This window comes from Mya arenaria, chromosome 15, assembly GCF_026914265.1.
Source record: "Mya arenaria isolate MELC-2E11 chromosome 15, ASM2691426v1".
Classification (NCBI taxonomy): Eukaryota; Metazoa; Mollusca; class Bivalvia; order Myida; family Myidae; genus Mya; species Mya arenaria.
Window position 1 is genome coordinate 27,918,994 of NC_069136.1, and position 27,234 is coordinate 27,946,227.

At 33.9% G+C, this 27,234-nt stretch overlaps 1 protein-coding gene across 1 annotated transcript; it reads right to left on the bottom strand.

The window, feature by feature from the left end:
* Positions 1–17,129: 17,129 nt before the first annotated feature.
* On the bottom strand, positions 17,130–24,726 carry LOC128220669 (DNA polymerase III subunit epsilon-like). Its single transcript, XM_052929158.1, has 3 exons — positions 24,569–24,726; positions 22,016–22,254; positions 17,130–18,850 (listed from the first exon to the last, which is right to left on the bottom strand). The coding sequence occupies exons 1-3, from the start codon at positions 24,637–24,639 to the stop codon at positions 18,303–18,305; spliced, it is 858 nt and encodes a 285-aa protein (XP_052785118.1). The 5' UTR covers positions 24,640–24,726; the 3' UTR covers positions 17,130–18,302.
* Between the last annotated feature and the right edge of the window lie 2,508 nt (positions 24,727–27,234).

Sequence of the window (27,234 nt, forward strand, 5' to 3'; positions counted from 1 at the left end):
CAAAAACGTTTAAAAGGCAATGCATTATTAAAGCGCCTTACACCTCTCTGGCAGACCAATCGATGGTTCTTAACATGCCAGTTGGAATATCCGTTGTTCGTTACTAGACATTCAGAAACTCGACGTCGGCGTTATTTGGTACCGTTAATTGCTTCCGATTCCAATATATAACAGTCAACCCTTCAAATTCTGATTCATCAATGACCGATTTTCGTGATTGATTCAGTGTTTCTCTCATTACCACGTAATGTAATTCTCTCTGGCGAACAAAATGTGAATACATACATGTGAAAATAATAACAAAATGTTCGCATCACCCTTAAGCGACAAGAGAAGGTACTTTTTCATCCCGGCAATATTCACTAACTATTTGAGTCTGGTTAAAACTTTAAAAAATGGATATATTGTGAGTTATCCACAAGACCAGCAAGTTGGCATGAAATAATTATACGGATTTTCCGGGTCGTTCAATGAGTCTGATTCAAACACGGACTGAATACGTCAATCATGTATATGCCTCAGTGTTTTATTCGAAAATAGCTGTTCAACTCTCATGGCCAAAGAACTTTTCATAGGAAACAAAACGAGATATGTGTTAAATTAATTACAATCGTTCACATGGTCAAACAAATTTACGATTTAAATTTCAGATGTTAATAAAAAAAACTGAGAACTGTGATTTATTGGAAGTAGATAGGAATTGTTGTTGAGAGAGATGTTCAAAACGACTGACGAAAAAGTCATTAGAATGCTAGCGTCGGAAATTCGAAGTCAGTATAGTTCAAAGAAAAAAATCATGATATTTGCTATTACGTCAGTGTTTTCGTCGTGAAGCTAAGCATTTTCTATTATAGTCAACCTTAAATCCATTTATGTAAGACTTAGAAATATAAGTTTATGTATATATGTATCTATATCTATCTATATATATGTTGTTTTTTTTTTTTCCAATAACGCGTGTTAAACATATTCAATAACGCTTGCAAACCATTATCCATGTGAAGTTGTGCCCCTTCTTGAAATCATGCTGCTTGCATTGTTTTGTATGGATACATTGATGATAGTGAACAATAAGAGTTAATTTAGATAAAAAAAAAATTAATTCGTGTGATATATAAAGTCAAGACTGCATTCCAATGTTGTTTTTATACTACTGCAACTCTATATATACAAGAATCAACATAATTACTCAGTGATCTAAATGTTCACAAAGAATACTAGCACAATGTGAGGCGTCAGTCATAAAAATGATTTCTAATCTTTACGTAAAGCAGTAGAAAGCTGAACTAAGGTTTTCATTAAACACAGTGATTCCGATTTTTTTAAAATGAAACTGAACGTTCAAAATTCTTCACGATTGATTTGCATTTTCCATTTAGTCGACAAAATGTCGATGTGACTATATTAGGCCAAAGTTTTATAGATAGTCTTGATTTTAAGTGATTTTAAATGTAGCCTGATGTGTTTGGTAGCTTTCTGGCAACATGCGACCCAGGAGTTTGATGTCAATTAATTTCTGCTACTCTTAATCTGTTTTCTGAAAACAAAACAGCTGTCCTATTATTTTTGAAAATTCTACAAATGAAACAAATAGTACAGTGTTAGAAGCTTTTAATTGCAAAAGTTTCCTATATTCAATGTTTAAATCATGTGACGAGCATAATTAAAACAACACAACATTATTTCAACTCTTTGGTATAAATCATTTATAAACTATCACACAAACACTTAAAGTTCTTTAAAAACTATTTTATCCTGTCACTTGCATACAAATCGGTCCAATAACAAGGTGCCGTAATTTTTTTAGTCTATTAGGATAGTAGTTCACGTGATGTTTATCTACAGTCAGTTGGTCATGTTACCGCTAAAACGGACTTCTTTTCAATTCTGAAATGTCAGAGGAAAAGTACAAATAATGTTTCAGTATCATATTAATAGTCCGCCAAAAACCGACCTCAACAATCACTTGCCCATAAAGTCCCATCACTCTGCATAATATTAAACTGGTAAAACAATCGACCAGATAATATAAATCTGATGTGAAAATCTTACCCCACCCGCAAATTCTGGACACTGTGCAGCATTCAACGATGGTAAATTCCATTTCTGTGGAGAATGACAAAATCTCACTTACAACAGAAATGCTTTATCTCTTTGCCGGTGCAGTTCTGAACATCTAACACTATCAACACGAATTAAATCCACGTAACATGTGGCCATTGTTTGTAAACACTCGTGATCTTGAACCATTACCTGTGTACTGTACTCTGTGACTTGTGGAATAATTGTTACGTCATCAGATAATGTTTGGTAACTGATTCATGTTTATGCACTTTAAAAAGTTTTTTTATGTTTTGAATTGATATTGACGTATTAAAATGTAATGACTTTGACTGTAAGCGTATTACAAACAGTTACAAACAGTTTTGAGAACTATTTCGGGGGCGATTTAAACATGGATACCGAGTGTGATGACGTCAACAGGGATAAAAACACTTGTCCCCCTTATTTTTGCAGATACTTCATAACTCTAAGGTTATTTATACTGTTTAAATAAACAAAGTAACAGGATAAATAGAATACTAGGTTAGTACCGTGGATGGAGAAAAATTATCTGGCTCGGCTGCGGATAAATTCCTCCGCCTTGCCAAATAAGCTTCCTCCACCCACGGCACTAACCTAGTACTCTCTCTGTATCTAAACGTTATGACGTTATGCCTTCATCATTAGATAACTAAACAGTGATAGAGAGCATCATTTCAATAAAAGAATAGTCGTAACTTCGAAAAATCTTAAATCTGTAGTAACATTCCAAAAAGCATAAAGTCATTATCTTATGCTTCTTTTTGCTGCACTTTCTACTTTTAAACAGGCTTAAATTCATAAGTGAATATGTGAAGAAATATATAAGATAAGAAGGCAAAATAAAACTTTTTTGAAGAACACGTGACCTGTTCTTATCTATTCTTCACAAATGCGTTTGCACGGAGGAATATTTAAATTGATGTTTCTCATTTCTTTATTAAATCCAATTCCGAAGACGTCGAAACAAATGTCTAAGACACCATGAATCGATTTCCCTTTACGAAATTAAAGCTTGATGATGTGACGACTTCTTTTCTAAATAGCAACTGCTTATTTGATTAATCCGGATGTAATGCGATTGTGACCTGTCAAATAAAACGGTTTCTGTAATTCACGACTTGTCCGAAGATCGTTCGATAAAAACATTGCAATGGAGGAAACTTTTCTTTTTACAAAACCGAGTTTGTTTTATTGTTAGCTGTACTATAATTTCGATGTCATGTACGACCAATCACGCTTGGCATTTGTTCAACATTAGATCGGTTATATTTTGTTCTGTCTGTTTGATAATTTACCAAAAACCTGTCTTCTACACGTTGATAGAATCAATCTGCTTACTTTACATGGACTTGTTTAAAAGAACCACACTTAGGCCAAAATAACTCGATAAAAAGGATGATATTTTTAGACAATATTTCCTAAAAAATCATTTTTATAATCTAGTATTAAAAGTATGTTTGAAAAGCACTACTTCAAAACAGAGTCTTTAAGGTATTAAATGAAAGACTGATAATTATAATAATAATAATAATAATAATAATAATAATAATAATAATAATAATAATAACAATAATAATAATAATAATAATAATAATAATAATAATAATAATAATAATAATGATAAATATCCCGAGTAAAATTATGAAATAATACAAAGCATGTTATCAATTTTATCCTACCAACACATTCAATAGACCGACCGAGCTCCCGACCAGCAGCCAGCGAAACGACCAATCACTGATCTAAACCAAATATCTACCCAACAAAGAATATTTACACCTCAACATTCATTTATGAAATGAATTGCGTTTCGGTAATTGCGGTTGTCATCCGATGAACACATCATCTTCGGATATGTTCGGATCGCAATTCATCGCATAACAATATACATGAAAATAGTTTATCTTGTTATTGTGTGTATTGTGTCAGCAGGTCCCATAAATATAAATCAATATTTTAGAAATAGATTATTTATAATTTTTGTAATGTATTGTTGCCATAAGTGTTTCAATTTTACGTATAAAAGTGATTTCAAGTGGTTGATCTTTTCCCGGGTTAATGTGACGTCATTTGATAAAATGTTGAAAATGTTAAAATAATAAACTTTCGTTGTAAATATAAGTAATGAATTGCGGGATTGATGTCATTATCGGGGATATGAACGCAATTTAGCCGGTCAAATTACGCGTGGAGTCCGAAGAAGGACTCCGCATCATTTGACTAGCCCGACTGCGTCCATACCCCGATAATGACATCAATCCCGCATTCAGTTTCTTAAATAAAACATATGAATAAATCAAACACATGATTAAAACAACTGCAAACTACCATAAGTATTGTGGGAGAAGAACAAAATACCACACAAACCGTGCTGGAAGGTCTCAATCTTACATACGAGCATAACACCATACAAACTGTATGAGAATGGCAAAGCAGTTCTTATCAAGGAGAAAAGTATTATACAGACTGTGGGAGATGACAAAGCATCACTTCTATACAAGCATAACTCCATACAAACTGTGGGGGAAATGGCAAAGCATCTCTTATTTACGAACATATACCCTGAATTATTTGGAGCAAATCTATATACAAACTCTGTTAGAATGACAAGACATCTCGTACATACGGGCAGAGCATCATATAAGCTGTGGGAGATTGGCATATCATTTCTTGCTTACGAGCATGGCACCATTCAAACTGCGGAGAATGGCAAACCTTTTTGATATACGAGCATACTACCACACAAGCTGTGGGAGAATGGCAAAGCATATATGTATACATACAAACTATGGGGAAAGGCAAATCATCTCATATAATCAAGCACAGCACCACACACACTGTGGGAACGGCAAACCATCTCTTATTATCGGGCATAGAACAATACAAATGATGGGGAGTGGCAAATCAACTCTTATAATTGGTCATAGAACCAAACAAACTATGGAGAGCTGCAAATCATCTCTTATAATCGTGTATAGTACCATACAAACTATGGGGAATGGTAAATCATCTCTTTTTATCGGGCGTAGTACCATACAAACTGTGGAAATGGCAAATCATCACTCATAGTTTGGCATTGTACCATACAAACTATGGGGAGTGGCAAATCATATCTTATTTTCAGGAATAGTACCATTCAAAATGTGGAAATGGCGAATCATCTCTTATAATCGGGAATAGTACTATACAAACTATTGGGTATGGCAAATCATCTCTTATAATCGGGCATTTTACCATACAAACTATGGGGAATGGCAAATCATATCTTATAATCGGGCATAGCACCATACAAACTATGAGGAGTGGCAAATCATCTCTTATAATCGGGCAAAGAACTATACAAACGATAGTGAATGGCAAATCATCTCAAATAATTGGGCATAGCACCATACAAACCGTGGGAATGGCAAACCAACTCTTATATATGGGCAAAGTACATTACAATCTGTTGGGAGAATGGCAGAGCATTTCTTACGAACGAGCCCAGCACCACACAAACTGTAGAAGAATGGCAGAGAAGGACAGCAGTACATAATTTACATGCTATCATAGCAAATTAGTCTGACAACAAAACGTTCTGGTTCAGAGAGTTGATGGAACATCTCAACATCTCAATGTTTCCTTAAAGAGCTGAACCAAATTATTGTCTGAGCGATAAATCTTTATGTCGTTTCGATTATAGCTCCGCTGTTTATTTTATCCCACATTCATTTGTGGTTTGCTATTTTGCCATTTCCCTATAAACTTGTAGATGTTTATGTTCATATTTCGAGGTTATACATAAGGTGTTTATTAACTTAATATTTATAAAATAAATCTTACTGTACCGTGTATCTTGATGGTACTTCAGGAAACAGGTTAACGATGTGATTATTTTGATCTCACATGGTTAATATATTATTCTACAACGAACACGTTTGTTATAATTGTACGAACAACGATAACACTAATACTAATCAAGTGGAAAAGCGCAATGTTATTTTCATCAAACTTATAGTACAAAAGTCATTCGGTTTTATAATTGCTATATGAATAGAGTCATGAGAGACCCATCATGGTTATTCAACCATATCCACTAATTGCGATCATTTCTACATCGAATTCGTCTTTTAAAAAGAAAAAAAAACGTATTTTCTGGTTCATGCAATTATTGTGTTATGAATGGTCGACTACCAATTCAATTCGGTGCGAATAGCAAAGTATACATGCAAAATCTGACTAAAACGATTTTACTGCCAATGACGTCACTGGGCAAAAGTACGTTGGAAAACAGCTCAAGTTTTATCTTTAAATTTGTAGTATTTACTTCTGTTTACTTAGTGTCGTGTTTATTAATTATGTTTCAAACTTTGTTTTCGGCCGTTTATTTGTACATCAAAGCACTTGTTGATAAATAGACGTGTGTGCGGGTAAACTCTCTAACATTGGTTTCATTTGAGTATATTCTAAACTGATATTTTCAGAACCATCAGAGTGTCTGCCATAGAGGTGTAAAGCGCGTTAATATTGCATTGCTATTTAAATTGCCCCGTCAGTCTAAATGATATTTATGCTAGATTTTGGTGTAATGATATTATATGAGCAAATCTCCTCTTAAGGCTTGCACTTGTTTTACAAATCTATGCTATTCGCGTGCGATCAAAACACTGTCGGAAATAACAAGACTTTAAAGAATATTGTGTACATAAATATCACATTCTGTCTGGCATTCAACCCCAAACATAGTCCGTTTTGGCTCGTCAGATCGAACTCGCATACGTTTGGCGTCCCTGACTTTTCCTGCTGGGTTTGGTTGTCGATTCTTATGTAGACCGAGCAGGAATGCTCTAAAATATCAACATCGTCTAAAGCAACATTTTCAAACTCCCAATCAACATAAAACTTGCCTTACTAAAAGTCCCTTATACGAAATGAACCGGAATGAACTACCTCTCTCTCTCTCTCTCTCTTTCTCTCTCTCTCGTTTACCTCAGTAGTATTATTTTCCTCCAAGCTAAAAGCCAAGCAGACGAACAAATCAAGGATGCAATATTTCTTTCATGTGATTTATTGTCGAACAATTAAAGCATCTTTATCGATAGGACTGAAAATCCGAGCCTAATTGATTTAGCTGTTCGATGCAAGACTTGGCTCTAAATTGATGGCAGTTCACCATTTTCATCGCAATAGGTTTGCCGCCAAAATCTCCTCTGAATGTTTGCTTTGACACACCGAGACCAATTTTAAGAATGAAGTTGTTCTTCGTGAATATTTTCACAATTCATCACGAATTTGTCCTCATTATCAGAACCTCTCTCGCGAATACAGTTTTTGTATTGTGAATCCTTTCTCCGTGACCAGAAACCTTTTAATGATAAACTTTATCATAATTGCTGTGAAAATAAATCATTGATTGCAGCGTTCAACAAATATATACTCGCCTTTTTCAAGCGCAATTGGAATTCTTTACTTAGAATTAAATGAGTATCCTAGTGTAATTCTTGTTATCGCCATAATTATATGAACATCTTGGTCGGCCTTAAGCTTGTCGTAGCGGTCCGCCAGTGATTTGTATCGCTTGAAATCGATGTATTTTCAAGAATCCGGTACATCAGACATGCATACAGGATCAATGCTATTACAATTAGGGTATGTACATCTGCTTCAGAAGAATGTATCTGATCATTGTGTTCTTTAAAATGACATAAAGCTCCAGTTAATTAATTTGATGATAATTGTGGATCTTTATATTTACTTTAAGTTGATAAGTGCAGACTTATGGTAAATATATCGCAATGATATATAATACATTGGTAGAGAGAGTGGTACAGCAATTTTACAAATTACCATGAATTTAACGGGCACCTAATTATTAACTGACATGTATCAAAACAGATAATCATCTACTTAATAACACTGAGACACAATGATAAAATACCTTTCAATAAGGAACCAGAGTAATATCCATCAACCGCCAGCAAGAGTCAGATAGCAATATTAAACCAAAACATGACCGAACATTACCAGTATGGGCTCTCTCACCGCAGCGAAGGGCCAAACAGCAAACTCTTTCCCCGACATCTCTGCCCTCGAACCAATCCTGGGACTTCTGTTGGATTTAATTAACATTTGTTACACTATAGAATACAAATTGTTTTTGTATTGGCTTAATATACTATTTGAAATTTACAGTGCATTTTACAAAACAAAATGATAGCAATAATCCTTTCTGTGCGAACAGTTTACGTCAAATGTAAAATGATGGAAATATTTTGACAAAATACAAATATCGCGTATGATGGACTATAATTTATTAGTTTGCGCCCGATTGTAAAGACAACTAAAGGCTAATATGAATCACGTTCGAGCAGTTTTCTTATAGAAACAAGTCGTGTGTCCTTTCGAAGATGCCAAGAGAACCTTCTAACCCACGACATCTTGGGTGAGAGGCAGACACCAATACCACTATACAACTTTCACGTTTTACTGACTTACTTGTGTGTTTTTTTTGTTTTATTTTAAATGGACAATGATTGTTCTATTTTCAAATTGATAGCAAGCGGGGATGAATTGTATAAAACAGATAAGCTGTCCACAATTTAAAAAAATTCGTAATATTCAAACGATCTGCACATACAACATATTTGTTTAATAAACATTCGTGTCGGAGAGAAACCTTATAAGCCCCCCATTCCTTTAAATCCGTCTCCATAACACGCTTTATAAAACTGCTTGCCGATTTATTTTAATGATCTAATGTTAAAACGATTGGTCCTAATGGCGAAAATTTGTAAACCCTAGCCTAAAAATATTTTCTAGAAATTGAAATGTCATACTCCCTTAAGCATTAACGTACATAGATGGTAGTCCCTATTTAATGGAAAGTTTGAAATATGACTGTAATGGTAAATGCAATACTGTCCATGAACCTAGGTATTCCACTTAAAGACATCGCACCTGTCAATAAATTGCCCCTCCGGGAGGCGTCTATTTAGGGGTTTTAAGACAGCGAATGATTTTTGACAGGCCCAGTGAGAACCCCATCTGGGAAATAGACTTGGTGAGATCTTTTCAAAGAGTGTTGATGTCTTGAACATTCCCGATCTGTGGAATTTTGACAATATCCCTGCACAATAGGTGCTTGTGCAGAATATTTTCTAAATTCCCTTTGGAAGCTAGCCTCACCTCCACCGTTGGGGCAACACTTTGGTAGAGAGACACTAACTGATTTTTTTTCTCAAATAATCAGAGACCTCAGTCGGGTTTCCCCACCCGAAAGGAAACAAGGCATGAATAAATCGAACACTGCAAAAAAAAAAATCTGACAGAGTAGAGTATGTAAACCCCCTACCCTTTAGCATTACAATGGTCTAATTCAACTTCCAACTTTTTAACTGGTATTTCATGTTCACGCAACGAACTGCAAAACTTGAAACACAAGCAGACAAGTGTTACAAAACATATACTAGTAATACGCATAAATAAGGGCAATGCAAAAATCGGCAGAAATAATAATTGTGAGTAACCATTTGTATTTAATCACCTAGTTTGAAAGGCCATGTAAAGGAAATGTTTTTAATCTCCATGCCTCTGCTTGACAAAAAAACTGTGCCACCAGGAAATATACAAATGCTAAACAAACATAAAGCGTATATTTGCACAAAAAAGCTTTTAAAGAAGTTTGGCGCATACATTATCATTGCACTAAAAGCTAGCATAAATATCATTTCGACTGACGGGACAATTTAAATGGCAATGCAATATTAAAGCGCTTTACACCTCTGTGATACTCTGTTAGTTCTAAGTTTATCAGTTTAGATAAATGTTGTTCATTAAAAGACATTCGCCATCGCCGTAATGCAGTACCGTTAGTGGTTGCCGATTTCAATATTCAACAATCAACCCTTGAAATTAAAATTTTGAAATTCATCAGTCACCTTTTTTCGTGATTGTTCTATTATTGTCCCCATTAGCACATAATTAAATGATGTCTGGCGAACACACGTTTGTAAAATATCATGTGAAAAAATGAAAAATATACGATTTTTTATAACAGCAACAAAAGGAAAGCTTCGATCCTAGGCAATATTTACTACGTTTTGACGTACTCAGGCATAAATCCGAGGTATAGAAGGAACATGCTAAGGCGATTATAAAATATTTTCTAGATTTTCACCCCCCCCCCCCTCTTTTCCCTCTTTTCCCTCTTTTTCCCCCGCCCTTTGAATTTTAATCACTCAAATAAAAAAATGAACTAGATTCTTTATTTGCGTGTCGGTCCGGTACTGTCCGTGAACGCCGTTTATTCATACATGTTAAACTGGCTAATTGTTACGACCGTGTTCGTGGTTCGACTAGAAACTCATGTTTATGGTGCCTTATGCAATAAGAAAAAAGATGAACATATATTCAACAGCGAAACAGTTATTTAATACAAAAACATGTCAGCTTTGACACCGTTTAAAAAATGGATTAAAATTTAGCAATTAACTTATTTTGGCTTAATTAACGGTAAGTCAAAATGGATAAGAACAATCCTAAAGTGTTTTATTACAACCAATGGCTAAGCTCAATCATGTAACAATTAAATGTAACATAAGTTTTGTTTCGGTAATCATAACTGTCTGTTTGCAAGATCCTTGTCTTTCCCGTTGACGCAGCTGTAAGCAATCCGTAGAGGTGTGGAGGTGCCCATATCCATCTGTCAAGCATGCGACGTAACTGTAAGATGCTTTCACACCTTGGACAGACAATCGATGCCAGGCACTGCGAGGAATTAATTTCTGCTGCTCCTAATCTCTTTTTGCGAAAGCAAAACCGCTGTCTCTTTATTCTTGTTATGCTATGGAGATGAAAAAATAGCTGTGTGTAAAATGTGTTTTTTTAATAATATATTTCCTTTGTGGAACATTAATTTTATGTGACGACCTTGATTAACTATAAATTATTGTGTCAACACATCCCTTCAACATATGTTTTACAATTGGTCTATTTTTACATATTTAACTTATAAAAGCAAAAAAAAATAATCAAACATAGAAGAAGCTCTTTCTTGGTTTGTCAAAATATCACACTAAATAGACAGTGACAGTTCACCAATGTTACCCTGTGTATATATATCGAGGCATATATAAAATGTACCAAAACAAAACCACACGCATCATGCTATTGCCTTTATATCGGGCATTTTATCATTGCAGTGCATTCTAACCACTTTATTGTTAAAAGAAACTGTAATATCGAACAAGCTTTCTTTTATTTCAGACACTGTTCAAAAAGAATGCACAGCTCGATTGAAAATATATTTAAAAAATTAATAAAAAAACTAGTGAAAAAAACGTCGCTCATTTTTGAGGTACGTCTCGACCCTGCATACAAAAAAAGACTTTTAAATTCCATAGGATAAAAAAATAAATATAATATCATATAAAGTCACAGACAATTTTCAAGAAAAACTACATAATACTGGTTGAAAGTACATTTTATCATGATGTTCTAATGCTGAAAATAACGTAAACGCGCTCCCTGTAATTTATTTGCCAAGATGTCTGAGGCGTTAATGGTTTATGAGTTTATGTCCGTTTGAAGCATGACATTATTCTCCTTAGATGACGTCGGAACCAGGGTTGTGGACAATTTCGCTTCAACTTCCGTTGTATTGAAATTTGATCTTTCGCTCTGAAACATGTAGATCATTCGGGTAAAAAGATCAGGAAAAACGTTGTTAAATCCCATTTTCTTTCGAAGGACAAAATATTGTGTTTTAATCTTACATTAAATTCCATTTTAGTCATTAATTTTGAAATTCGTCCTGCTGGTCTACATTTACGTTTAGTTTAAAACTTTGCCAGCGGTTTTAAATTTAATGAAAATGATTTCATGCAGGCGACCTGAATTGGCAATTATTAAAGTTAAGAAATAATAAAATATACAAATTCAAAAAGAAAAAAAATGATGCGTTAGAACTTTGGTTGAGTGTATTAATCTTAGCTAAAATTTGTTTTATATTAAAATGACATCAAACAAAGAAAAAGGTAAATATAAGCTTTAAGTTGCGGCGACTCTTTGACTTAAGCATGAATTATACATGAACTTAAAATGAAACTTTACTCATTGATGAAAGACTTCATAAAGTAATAGTTCATGAACCAGTCAGAGTTCATAAATACATTATCATGAAGTTCGTGAATCAGTCAGAGTTAATGAACAGAAAGTTCATGAATTTCATAAACCAAACATAGTTTGAACCACACACTATGTGAAAAGTGAAAGGTATATTCGTATTTACAGGTGTGAGTGAGACTCAAGTGTTTTGCGTGAGTGGGACATATGTGAGTGCTCGGCTGGGCCACTTGAACCACCCTCGAGGATTGGTTGTGAATACGAATTGAATGAGTGTGAGTGATAAATATACATTACAAGTAGAAAATATGAAATATATCAGATATTTGGAACAAATAAGGGACATCCTCGTTCCCAGACAATATTTAAAAGACCGGGATATTCCATTGAAGTACATGTACTTCAATAACGTGGCCTTCTATAAAAATAATAAAAATATGGATGCGCCAATCATACATTTGTTTCGTCTCGTAATGATTTTGAACGCCCAGCAAACTTGATGGTACAATTCATCGATGTCTGCAAGAACAGGCAGCTAAATGTACGCAAGTAAGCAGCCTAGCGGCATGAAGTTAGCGACCTAACGGCGTGAAGTTGGGGGACTAGCGGCCTTCTCTATTTTAAAGTTATTGCTCATGCTTTTAATTAGTAAATATGATAAATCAATGTATTTTATTCGTACATTAACACAGCGGCTTTAAATTGTTTTCTACTTAAAAGCATTTTTATATGAGTTTTCTTCTAAATAATGCTAAAATAATTGTTTTTCTAGCAAATTCATCACGCTGGAGCAATTTTTTTCAAAAGGTCGATCAAGCAGTCCAGCGGCCTAGCGTCGTGAAGTTAGCGGCCTGACGGCCTAGCGGCCTAAATTCCCAAAAACTCAACCCAGCAGCCCCCAAAGAGGAGGGAAATTGCTGATATTCGCTAAAGGATGTTGATTTGTGAATAGAAATATTTAATTTATTATTGTTTTAGAAAAGAACGCATATAAAATGCTCTGGAATAGGAAACAATTTTAGGTCACTAAGCACATGAGGCAGCTAGGCCGCCAGGCCGCTAACTTTACGCCGCTAGGCCGCTAGACCGCTAACTATATGTACATGGTTTTACGCAACATGATCATATCAGAGCGTGGTCAGAGAATTGATATGTATTTTCCAGCCTACATTCAGTTGGATTATTATTATCATCATCATCATCGTCATCATCATCATCATCATTACCATATCATCATCATCATCATCATCATCATCATCATCACCACCACCACCTACACCACTACTTTTATTATTATTATTATTATTATTATTATTATTATTATTATTATTATCATCATCCAATTTCCCCTACAGTTCTTGAGTTGTTTTTCACTTCGAGGTGTAATTACCTTACCCCATAAGAAGTATATACATTCGCTAAATCTATCCATGTGCGATTTTTATTGTTTTCAACTTTCATATTTCATTTTCAAACGCCCAATATTGCTTTATGCAGACTACAAAAGCAATATTATATACGACTACATATTTAAATCACGTGATACAATGGAAAACGTCTACATATTCAAAACAATAACAACAACAAAACACATGCATTTAAACGCATTTTGCAACAGTTATTTACAATCCAAAGCGTTTATTTTTATTAACCAATTGTTTAAAATGTTAATTTCAATTTCAGAATATGAATAATTGTCATTTGTTTGTCGCCATATCTAACAATTAGTCCTCAAATCTCAACTTAACATATGTTTACATAGTATAATGTAAACATCATCATAGTCAAACAGATAATCCGATATGATCATGTAAACATACACGTATATATACTGTATGCGTCACTTGAGGAAGTGGAGTGTTAGCGAGGAGTGTGAATACGAACAGATCACTTGAGTGTCACTCCCATTATTCCACTCAAGTGTTCACTTGAGTGTCCCTTACGGGAATGTGGTTGGAGTGTGAGTGAGAGTGGATGTTCTGAATTCGGCCTTAAGTACCGTTAGGGAAGTATAGCGTCTAAAACAACCTTGCTATTTTGAACTCACATTTACAAGAACCATATCACGAAAATACGTGACAAATTAGAATATACATGTACAACAAAATGGTAAACTACTCTTCCAAAACAACTGATTAAACCGAATGGATTTTCTTTTGTCCAAGAAGATCTTATTTTTCATAGAATAATTCAAGTTAAAGCATAATGAAATTGACAGAGTTGAAAAAGTTGAAAATCTTGAAGAGTTCTACTAATATTCCAAACCTCCAATTCAGAACATTATCAGAACGTTTGCAGAAATGAAGTACAATTGCATGTCTAAGGTCAAGATCACAATGGTTTTGTAAATACGAATACAGAATATGTATTGCTATCATCATTTTCAGATGATAAATGAAAAAAACAACATACTTTCCGGGTCAGTGTTCTTAACATTGTAACGTCTGTGGAAACTATGAAATTGTTTATCTCACCGAGCCGGGCAAATGGGTTATCTACATGTGGTCCGGTTTCCCACATAGCACAAGACCACATACTCCCGTAAAACCGTGCCAATGGCAGTGATTATATAATCTTGTAATAACTTGCTTAACAGTTATGTGAAATAAAGAAGTTTAGACAAGAAAAAAATACATTTGCTCTTATTTGGGATAAGAGGCGGAAGGATACGATACAGTTACGATTATGATTTGCTGCGAACAATAAATAAAAATATGCATATAGGTCCACGTATTAACGAACATACACATACAAAATTCTTCAAATGCACTTTACAAGTGCTGGTGTATTCGTCATAACTGTATTTCCACATAACATTATTTAAATTAAAGTTTCTCGTTTCCTTGTTAACCCTAATTTGGATGAAGTAGGAAAACTGTCAAAGACATCGTGAATCGATTTTACCTACGAAATTAAAAGTTGATGATGTAACAAATTCTTTTCTAAAGAGCGACTGACAGGCGAACGAAGCTTATTTGATTAATCCGGATGTAATACGATAGTGCCTTGATAATTAACACGGTTCCGGAAACTCGCGGCTTGGCCGAAAAGCTCTCAATAGATGGAGCCTTTAATATGAAATTACAGATGGTTAATTTTACATAGCTGATTTGTTTGCTTGTTAGCTATCCTCTCACCATAGATATGCAGGACCCCAAGTTTGAAGTACATAGATATTACAATGTATGCATGTCCATTATCCGAAGAACACAACATTTTCGAATATACTCGAATCGCGTATCATAGGGTATTAATATAAAAAGCGTTTTATTGTTTATATTCTTTTAGCGGGCCAAGATTTTTTAATCAACATGTTGAAAAGTGTTTATTTATAATTTATTAAATGAATTGTTGTCCTAGTTGAGTAAACTAATTGATACTTGTTGTCAATTAGTTCGGTTGAATTCCAAAGAAATCCATTCAATGCAACACTTGTATAAAATGCTTATGCTCGATAAATGGTCTCAGGCACTTGAGAAACAGGGAAGTTTTGATGATTCTATATTTGATTTGGTGAAAGCTAATGACGGTTGCCTTTTCAGATATGTGTTTCGTGTGATATATTTCAGCCCAAATCGAGTGTTTTATTGACCATTAAGTTAGCTTGAGTATGTGATATTGGAAGAGTTTTATCTATGAAGCAAGAATGTGAGCAAAACGAGTCAACATTTATACTACTGTTTTGCCTTGAAATATGGCAGAATTGGTCATTGTAAATTTATGTTGAAATAAACAACGGAAATACAAACTACCGTAATTTTTACTACAATGTATCCTTGACTTAGGTCATGTTGTTCACATATAAATAAAAATCAGCAAGCGGTACCCTTTTTAATTTTACAACAAAAAATATGGAATCTCGCCAATGGCTAGAAAAATGAATAGCTTAATTGTGGTTCAGATATATTAATATAGTTCAGGTTACATGGGTGAATAAGGTGTTCTATTTTTGTTCGTTTTTGTGCGTGACGTTTAATGCTTTGTATGCGGTCATTTAAATGAATAGATATGTGTTAAGTTTAAACTTCTTTATTTTACAACGATTGCTCAACAAGTTATTGCAACATTATATTAATGACTCTTGTTGGCACGACATAACGCGAGAGTGTGGTCTTTTTGTTGTGGGGGGAAGCCCGATTACCCGGAGAAACCCAATTTGTTTGGCTTGGTGCCAATAAACCAAGCTCACAAACGGATAATGGTTAAAACAAGTGTTCAACTCCCAAATGTATATCTCCACGGTATCATTTAAGAGCATTTCATTCTCGGTGTTAAAACTACAATTACAAACTACAACGCGAGAGTGTGGTATTTTGTTGTGTGGGAAACCGGAGTCACCGGAGAAAACCAACTTGTCCGGCTTGGTGCCACCAAACCAAACTCACAAATAAATAATAGTTAGAACAAGTGTTAAATTCCCAAATGAATATCTCCATGGTATCGTTTGAGAGCATGTCATTCTCGGTGTTAAAACTACCATTACTGTCAAATACCAGTCTCAATTATTCCGACACTCTTGTTTTATTGGCCTTTCGGTGGAGCGGCATTAAAGCGTATGCATAAACGTTGGAAATGATATAGTTGAAATAAATCTACGTACAGTAAGGGTATAGACAGTAATTGTGTATGGATACCTTGTGACTCTTCAAATATTTTTACTACTGACTTTTTAAATATAACAATCACTAAAGAAACTGCGATCGTTGGTAAAGTTAATGAACATAATATGTAAATTGTCCTGTTTTGGCGAGTTACTCCAAACTCACAACCCTAACTTCGCTTGCAAGATTTGAGTGTCGATATTTTTGTACACCGAGTACGAAGGTTCTACATTATCAACATCGTCTAAATCAATCATTTTCAAACTTCCATTCAACATCAGAAAATGATTTTCTTTATTAAGCTTGCCACTTTATTTATTATCTAGTGTATGATTGTTCTAAATCGTAAATTTCCAACAGCAGCAAGAGATATATTCAAGAGATTTGAAAAGTGATCATGTAAAATTTTAAATTTCTCTTAACGAATACATCGAAATATAATGATATGAGTCTCCGTTTAAAAGAGAATCTATTGACAGCAATGGCAAATGCACAACTGGTCCTGCCCTTATAACCGACACCCAATATGCATTTGTTTTAAACTAACTGTGCCATATTCAACTACAAAATTAATCATAATTGGACGAGTGAACAAAACAATTTTGAATGTAATTATATATGAACTCTACCAGTAACGGTATTTCAATATTAACGCTTGCAAGACTATAAGGGAGAAAACATCAGACAAGTGCAATAGAAAATTGCATTGTTGCATGTAGGTTATCAAAACAACAAAAAGAAATTTTAGGATCAACACAGAAGCCTAGATTTAACAACGATCCTATTCAATAAAATCATTTTTATCAAAAATGACACATAGCGCGCAACAAGACAAGACCCATTTCACGGTTATCCAACCGTCATCATTGGTAAACATTGTGGTAACCGCACAGTCAGTGAAAACAAGTTGTTTTTATTGAGTGTTTAAACTATATAAACGATTTTTCAAGATAAAAAAAACACTTTGCTTAAGAATGGCAATCTAATAAAAACTGTAAACTCGCATGGATTGTATGCAGTCACTTCTACGCATTGTTCTGTTTCGACATACTCAATTAAGTGTTAAACTTCAGAGATTAAATAAATAACAACAAAAATTATAAAAAAATCTAGGTTTGTTTATTAAAAAGCTCCAATAGCACTTATATGCATTATAAAAATATAGGTCTTGAATATATAATGGCTCAAATAGCACTAACACACATAATCAAGCTTTAGACATACAAAACATAATGGCTCCAATAGTACTTACACACATTATCAAACTATAGGTTTACAATATATATTGGCTCTAATAGCATACATACACATTATCAAAATATAGGTACAGAATATATAAAGGCTCTAATACATCACAAAAACAAAGCAAAATTGATAAAAAACACACACCTAAAGCCATGCATCAACAACAGGTACAAATACACACTCCCGAACTACGATTTCATTCGCAACATACAATTCGCAATATCAAATACTACTTATAATGTCCAAAGACCTTTTAAAACAGACCATTGTTTAAATATCCGAAAAATTAAAACTGTATTTCAGGATTTCTTTTCGATATAGATCGACATGACTGATGAGTTTGCTTAGCGCAGCTACATCAGCAGTGGCATCGTGCTCATTATACCCAGTTCCAAGCAGGGAAAGTACAAGGTCAGCTTGCTTATTCGACTTTCCCGGATACATCTTTTGGAAAATTGGAAGGGAATCCACCAATGTACAAACACATTTATAGAGTCTGTCCTCCATACCAATACTCTCGATGGCGGATTTCACAACACGAAAATCAAACCATCGACCGTTATGGGCTACCAAAGAGACATTAGAAAACCGTTCCAACCACTCACACAGTTTACCAATGGCTACTCTGATCCCGACTGCGTTCACCTTTTTGCCTTTAACTAACATTGTATCAGCATTAGTCATTACAATGCCAGTTAGGCTCTTGGCTTCATTTGTTAAACTTTTTTTCGGTTTTACATAAATGCAAAACTTTAAACGAGACATTTTTTCCATGGCCGCTATTTGTGTAATGTGTGGCATATTGTCTTCATCATCAACTGAAACGAGATAAGTTTGTAATATCATTTTAGACAAACCGAAACATTTATTTCCTAAATAAGGAACTGTTTTGACAGATTTGGACTACCAAAGACACAAAAGGAAAATTTTCCAATCACGACCAATGTTAACCAATAGTTTCTCCAATCCCAACTGCTTCCATTCCTTTATGTTTGTATAGTCATTGTATTGATATTTATGCGAAAAGCTACAGAAACAAGCTCAGTAGCAAAACGTTGATAATTGTCATTAAAATGTTAGTAAAGCTCATGGCGTCACCATAGGTCTTTTCAGCTTAACATAAGTGTTTAACTATGATCAAAACAGTACTTCCATGGCCGCTGTTTGTGTAATGTGTGGCATGATGACTCCATACTAAACTGATACGTGATCATTTTGTGATACGCTTTTTGACAGACTAAGGAATGTACGTAATAAAAATTAAAACGAACGATTAAAATTTAATTAACACGAAAACAAAACTAGCCAACATAAACACAAGATGTACACGCACAGCAGTATTCGAACACCTTACAAGGCTGTTTACAGAAAATGTATATTTGCATTTCGGTAGCCTAGATCCATTCAAACCAAGATTCCGATTGATGTCTTCGGGTCACCTCTTGTGAAAACAAAACATTTAAGATGCCGTTTAGTATGATCTACCATGACTTTATCATATAAACTTCTCCATTTGCTTTGATTATTTGTCAAAAAATATCTTAATGGTATTGTTTCGAATTTAAATATTGTGTTTACATTTGCGCAGCATTTGAACAAGATCAACATCAAACTGGCTTTCAAGATGACAGCTAAAATGTACAATTATTCGAGATTCTTTCAAAATTGTAATGACTTTATCATTTGTTCAGGAACCACCTTTCAAGGAACCAGTGCTTTTGCATATATTGAACAAGAAAACTGAAATAGTTTTTACAAAACAAGTTCGACCGTATCAAAATCAAATGGGGTGAAAGATGTTACCCCAACTAAAACTAAACGATGTTTTCAACTAAGATTCGGTAAATGTTTATTATAGCAAACAATTGGCATTCCAATGGGTGCCAATTATGCGCCTTTACTTGTAGACCTCTTTTTATACTGCTATGAAAGTGAATATATGTTGAAATTATCTAGCCCTGGAGATTTCGCTATTGTTGATAAATTCAATAGCACTGTTAGATATATTGATGATATTCTAAGATTGGATAATCTGGTGTTTACAGATAATATTTAATCGATATACACTTCACAATTGCAACTTCATAAACTTCACAAATCTAATACATCCGATTTAAAAGCATCTGCAACTCGAAGCAAAGGAAGATAATATTATATATTATATTTAGTATCATTCTTTATGATCAACGTGATGACTTTAATTTTAAAATAATGTATTACCATTCTTTAGATGGAGGTGTTCCTAGTTCACCATCATATGCGGTGTTTATTGCACAGTGTTTTTTTACCTTTTTCGTTTTATCTTTATTAAGGATTGTTGGGATAAGAGTGAGGTTTGTGCACATAAACTGCTTTAAACCCCCAGTAAATTTACATTTTACTGACCGTTCCAAGGCGGTACCTAACAATTCTTGATAAACATACCTATTTTTTATATATATAGTATGTATGCACTGTGCTGTTTGTGGACTTTTGTGCTGTTCTTCTATAGTTCTTGTTTGTGATTTTGTGTTATATGTCTTTGGCGTTTACCCTGTGCCATTAAACGGGTTTTATGTTTAAACTTTCGGCTACTGACCTTGTTTCTGTAGTTTTTCACATAAGTGTTATAACTCATTGAAATCATTTAATGATTCAGAAAAGATAAATGGATTTTAAAAGCTACATTTGCGTAAATTGTTGTACCAGTTTATACATGTCTTTGAAATAATGGCATGTTCACAGAATTGAATATGAAATATAAGAGCATCAACTATTCGTAATAAGTAAGCCGAGCTATTGTTGTGAACACGGTCGCCTCATACTTAACACCACAATTAAGTAATATTGAAAACGCAATCAAAGGTGTTGAGATGGCAACAATAAGAAAGCAATAAATACAGCCAATAGGTTCATCATATATAGATCATTTAAAGCTGCACTCTCACAGATATACCATTTTTACAACTTTTTGCGTAAATATCTGCAAACCAATGATTTAAAATTGCTGACAAAAAATCAGATCGTAGATTTTCATATTTCCGATCGAAAATGATGATTTTATGGCCTAAACCGTTGGTACCGGTTTAAGAAAAATGTATAAAACATCAATTTTTGAACTTTAATACAAAAATCTGCGATCTAATTTTTGTCAGCAGTCTTATTTAATTTGTTTTCATGGATTTTCGCAAAAATTGTCTCTTTCCCAGACAAAAAAAGTTGTCAAAACGTTCAATCTGTGAGGGTGCAGCTTTAAGCATTGCTCTTTCTGTCCCGATTTTGCCTCAATCGGCCCCGTTCTCAAAGTATTGATGAATTATTTTTGTAGTTCATATCATTATCATTGATCTAAACGAACACTACAAGATTCCACCTGATTCTGTCACTAAGTGCCCACGGCTTGAAAATCTTCACTAATCTCTTTTGGGTTTAAGAGGACCAGTAGAGGGAAGATCGTTATCACCTACTTGTTAAATGAAAACAATATCATTATATTAACTTCTGTAAAAATGTCATGGTCAATGCGAACATTTTAAAGAAATTCATCATACGGCATTTCTGGCAGTTTTATGGACGACACTTTGAATGTGGTGTTGTCCAAAATACTGTTTCAATACTTAAAAGGCAATTGTATATTTAATACAATATTATTTAAACAAACTTTGGCAAAGCATCAAAGCATATGGAAAGGTTCATACTAAAATAAATATTTGTGTACATTTGGCACCCATCTTGGACGACATTTTCAATATTAATTATCTGTTATTTATTTTTTGGTATTAGATAACACATTTTCTTCCGTTTAAAACTAACAATTTTAGCCGACTAAATGTCAAGGCTCATACACATAGTTCGCGAATACTGAAAATTTGTACCAAGTAGCGGACATCTTTTACCAAAGTTCTTGTATGGAAGGCTACCAAAATATGGAAACACATTTTCTATATACCGTCATGCATGGTTTGCCCAAAAACGATCTAATAAAATATACACGTAATACTGACTCAATCCTGTAGTTTCTAAATCGAAGGTTATGATAGTTGGATTATCATCCCCTGGCCGTGTCCGTTTTCGGTGCGTCTTTTTCCTTCGCTTTGGCTGGACTTCTTCGCAAGTGTCGTCCGTTTTAGGTTTTTCCTTTTCCTCTGTTTTAGTTGGACTATCACTCCCTAACCGCTTTCGTTTTTGGTCTGTCCTTTTCCTCTGTTTTGGTTGGGCTATCTCCTTAGCCTTGTCTGTATTGCTACAATTATCAACCAAATACATCAGTCATCATATTGTATTGAATGGTTGTCGGTGGTGAACCCATGGCCGCCAGAGATCATACAAATGCCTCTGATAACAGGGAAATACTCAGCCAACAGCTCATTGTGTCTATGAAAACAAGTACAGAAAACAAGAAAACAAAAGGAGTATTGCTGCTTAGGCGCGTGTTGCCTCTACATATAAACATATACAAAACTGATCTTGTTTAAAAAAGAAAAAAGTTTGTGTTTGATATCAAACTATAAAGAAGTATTTACGGTTTTCTTAATATAAACATAAATCAAGTAACAAAGTTACAGTCAAACTCAGATTATAATAATCCGGTCGGAAAGTCGGGAATTCCCAATTTTGAACTTTTGCTTATAGCACGCAGCTCTCTGTACATATCCCGCATTGCTATTGTACTCAAACCACTGAATGTCGTGTTGATGCATACGTATCAATCTCTTGAACGAGTAGTTTTCTTTTCTAAATATATTATCAAAACTAATGTAGATACCTTTTAAGCCAGAAGATCTGGGCCTGAGATAAAACAACTATTACTGGTATGTTTCTAAAATCAAGGTTTCATGTCCAAGGGGTTTAAAATTGTCAAAGGAACAAAGCAAGGGGGAAATACTTTTCTCAATGCTACCATCTCTGTATGTAAAAAGTCCAAAGCATGCCCAACTAATGATGGTGCTAACGATGATGATGATGATGATGATGATGATGATGATGTTGATGATGATGATGATGATGATGATGATGATGATGAATGATGATGAATGATGATGACAAACCAGTTTCAAAAATAATGTTTTGACAATATTCAATCAGGCGGCGGTTTTGTCAAAAGGTTTGTCGAAGTGTTTGAAAAAAATAATATCAAACTCTGGTAAAATACCGAGAACGGGGCTCCGTAAGCGGCATAGGCTGCAATATTTTTTATTTAAAATGGTAAAAAAATAATGAATTATCTTTGTATAAAGACTTTATTCGAAGCAAAATATTGCCTTCCGACGTAGCATGTATGACGTTATTTATCACGTGGTATACACATACTGTTAGTTGATTAATGAAAATCATATTTTTGTTTTATATAATGGCAGTTATTTCCGTTGCAGTTTAAACTAAATAAATGCGTTATAGAAATAACTATATTTTCAATATCTGCAGCAGTCAAAGCTAACCTCTGTCGGACAGTTGGACATGTCTGATATATTACCATTTGGACCGACGGAACTTCTATTTTGGTCGATCATTTTGTTCGGTGCAAAATTACAGGTAGCGCCGTTTAATTTTCGGGAAATTTACTTTCAGTTTCTATATGATAGTTTTATATGTACATGTATTAAGTTTAAGTTTAAACTAGTAAATCATGAGTATCATGAGTATTCAACATCTGTGAATCCCGATTTGTAAACTATGTTTTTATACCCGAAAATACTATTAACGCTCCGGGATGTCGTACCTTTATGACTGACTCTCTGTCTTTTCTGATTAACGAGGTTGCATTTCTTTACTTTACTTTCGTTTTTACTATTGTGTTGATTTTGACTTGTTATCCTATTCGTTGAAATACATAACTTAATAGTGAATTCAAAGTTTAATCAGATGAGTAAGATCTACCTGCTCCAGGGTTTAACGAACTGGAGAAGGACGATTTATATTTGTTTTTGAGGGAGACCAGGAAGAAAATTAAATGACTTTCAGGAAGAAGGAAGTTTTTGAAAAATTTCATTTTTTGCAGTCATGTTTAGGTTTGTTTTGATTCGAAAATTTGAATTATCTTACTTTTGAATATCTATTAAACAAACAAAACTACAAACAAATCGTATATTTGAACGAAGCTACTGATCGGCAAAATGTAGCTGAAACATATTCAATACTCAAAAAAGGAGCTTTTTATGTTCTAAACGTTCTTTCGTGCATCACGTATGAGCAAACAAACTCATATTGTAGTGTTTAAAACCTAACAAAGATTCAATAATAGGATTATCTTTTCTAAACTTTATTAGTTAACACTATTTGAAACAGTGCGAATAATAAAGCAGATGTTGATCTTAATATTTGCCACAATACAACTTGATTCCAAGCACACTCACTTAACCTGTATCTTCAACCACCCACACAGGGGAATCCCTATACCCCATGCATCATTTGTTTCCAACTGTAGACTGACGACTGTGACTGTGGACATAGTATGAAATACGTTGACTTTTTTTATTTTTATATAACTATTATTTGCAATGGCTAAACGATATTTTTATACAAAATTTGTTTTTAAAAAAAACAAAAAACATACGTACGATTGTCTTCCGTCGGTATCACACATTTTTCTAGTATTTGATGTGAGTTTCCCAGCTCTTTGCACGTCCATCTTGCCCAATTGTTTACAAACTATGTATTCGAAGCGGATAAAATATAACAAGGAAGATAAAACTCAAGCGTAAACAACCTAAATGCAGTATTTTCCGATCGATATTTGAAAACAAGGATATGAAATAAATAACCCTAGCAAGCTCAAATATGAGTGTACAGTAGCATGACTTGCATTTCAATTGTTTTATGAAAAGCAGTTTGATCTTAGATTTTTATTTGCTGATTGGTGTATTTGTAAACATCTGTTGAAAGCATGTATAAAAAATGTAGAGTAGTACTGGAAATTTTAAAAGAGATTGTTATAAGCACATCTCCAGCGAATTTCAATCACCAGCTTTTAGAAAACGAAATGAAAACTATTTTTGTAGAATAAGACCTCCCTATGGATACAGATGAAACAGTGCAAATACCTTTGGTTTGGGTCATCCGAGCCTACCTGCAAAAACGGCGCCGACCCTACCGTTTTTATAGTCAGTTTGTAAAATCAAGAATTATTTATTTTTATTTTTAATTTTAATTGTACATATATTTCAACATGAAGTATAAAACCTTTAACGCTTTATATAGAAGATAACTTTAACACCGTTCTTCAATGATAAAAATAGCTTTCTAATATTATAAAAGCCTAATAAAAAGCCTACTTACCTACCTGTTTTTGATAAGGATATAACCCGAACCAAACTTGAATCTGGGATTGTTGAGGTCCGGATAGAATTATTGATGAGTTTTTGTATTACGGAAATAATATAATAACTCTTGTTTCACGAATCTGTTTTTTAGAAAAAGGATTTTTCCCTAAATGTGTTGGAGAAGGCTAGTTTAGACTTTATGCAAGAAAATAGGTGTAAGTGAAACTTAATATAATTTGATGAGAATGATTATGTTCAGTCGAAGCGCAAGGGGCATCTTTGGTACACATGCTTTTCATAACGTTTACACTGGGTAAATCGTCTGAATTAACTTCGTACATATGAAAAAATAATAAGGTGAAATCAAGACGTTTGAGACACACCTACGGAATGTATATATGTTTGGTATGATTGCTAACATTTAATCTTAAATAAGTCTAGATCTAGAATTAATTTAAAATTATATATCATGTATCCATAAAAAAAAACAATAAAACCTAGGAGTTCATATGTGATACTACTTATACATCTTTCAAATAAACTGGTGGTTAATACTTATGTTCTTATATTCCAGTACAAATCTTTAATTATCAATTTAAATCAAACTTGTATCTATTTCCCCTTTTAAATACTTACAAATTATGCATAAGAACATTATAGACGGCGTTGCGTGCAGAATCAAGGAGCTGACAAAAGTCAACATTGACGTTGTTCTGAAATTGAAGTAGTAATGCCGAATAAGTTCTCAATGCTTTTCCTGAAATAAATCAAAGTACCACAAAACAGACAAGAATAATAAAACAAATACAAAACATATAAAAAAGCCAATAAGAGGGAAACGGCTGTACAGTTACGTTATATGAAAGAGTATTAAGCAAATAAAACAGCTTTGGTTAAAGAAGCAATTATATGCGCCCAAATACTTCTCTCATCGTATTTTATCATGAAGCTGCTTATAAATAGCTTTAAAACCAAAAGCAACGAAATATTAAAGGTTTGGTCTTATTATTTATTTAATTTATTTCTTATACAAAATGGTCACAGATTTTAAAATTGACCATACGTGCTTCTATGCTGAACGTATGTTCGAACTCCTGTTCCTTCATCACTTTCTTTGAATTTCATGGCAGAGGATATCAGAAGTAAGTTCATACAGACATTACAGAAAAAGGCTCTAAATTACAAATATGGTCAATGTAATATACGCTCTTCTAAAACCTTCAGAATAACAGAACTGTTAAGAAATGTCTGAAAATGTTGCGTATTTTGCATAACGGATGTAAATGTGTGCCTTGCACTACCCAGTATCAGACGGATTCCAAGGCATGCTTGTTTAAACAAACATAAGCTTCACAGAGTAAGCAAAATAAACTGCAGATGCGGACACTCTAAATTGTCCGAACTTAAAACCTACCTGTATGATTCACTCTTGTACCCGTCTTTCTTACGTTCTTTCTGACAATGTATCTAGTTTTAATTGTTTGATTGAAGTGTTCCTAACAAACAAAATAAAACACCGTTTTTGTTATTTCTTATATTCGTAGACTTTCATGACAAATGATATAAAACTGTGGAAGAACGGTCACTTCCTAAACGTGCAATCGAGCAAATATAACAATAGTTCCCCGTAGACACATGTAACAAAAAGACAAAGTTAATTTTACACCCTGCTGCAAATAGTAATAATTAGCAGCGAAAACCTCTCTAAAATTACTGAGCGTTCCCAATGTGAGATGACTTTATGAAATGAGAAATTAATGTAAGCTTTGATAGTTTAAAGGCTTATACCATTAATACAAAATCAACCATAAAGCATATTTTTGACTGACGGGACCATTTAAAAGGCAATGCAGTATTTAAGCATTTTACACCTCTTTGGCAGACAAATCGATTGTTCTGAACATGTCAGTTGAAATATCCGCTGTTCCTTACTAGACATTCAGCTACTCCACATCGCCGTAATT

Excerpts from the sequence above, each read along its gene's own strand:
- LOC128220669 (XM_052929158.1), bottom strand. The coding sequence starts at position 24,639 with ATGGACGTGCAAAGAGCTGGGAAACTCACATCAAATACTAGAAAAATG. Across the intron at positions 22,255-24,568 it reads GATACCGACGGAAGACAATC|CAATACAGACAAGGCTAAGG; the intron begins GTACGTATGTTT and ends TGATAATTGTAG. Across the intron at positions 18,851-22,015 it reads TTTAGAAACTACAGGATTGA|TTGATGATGAAGACAATATG; the intron begins GTCAGTATTACG and ends ATCTCGTTTCAG.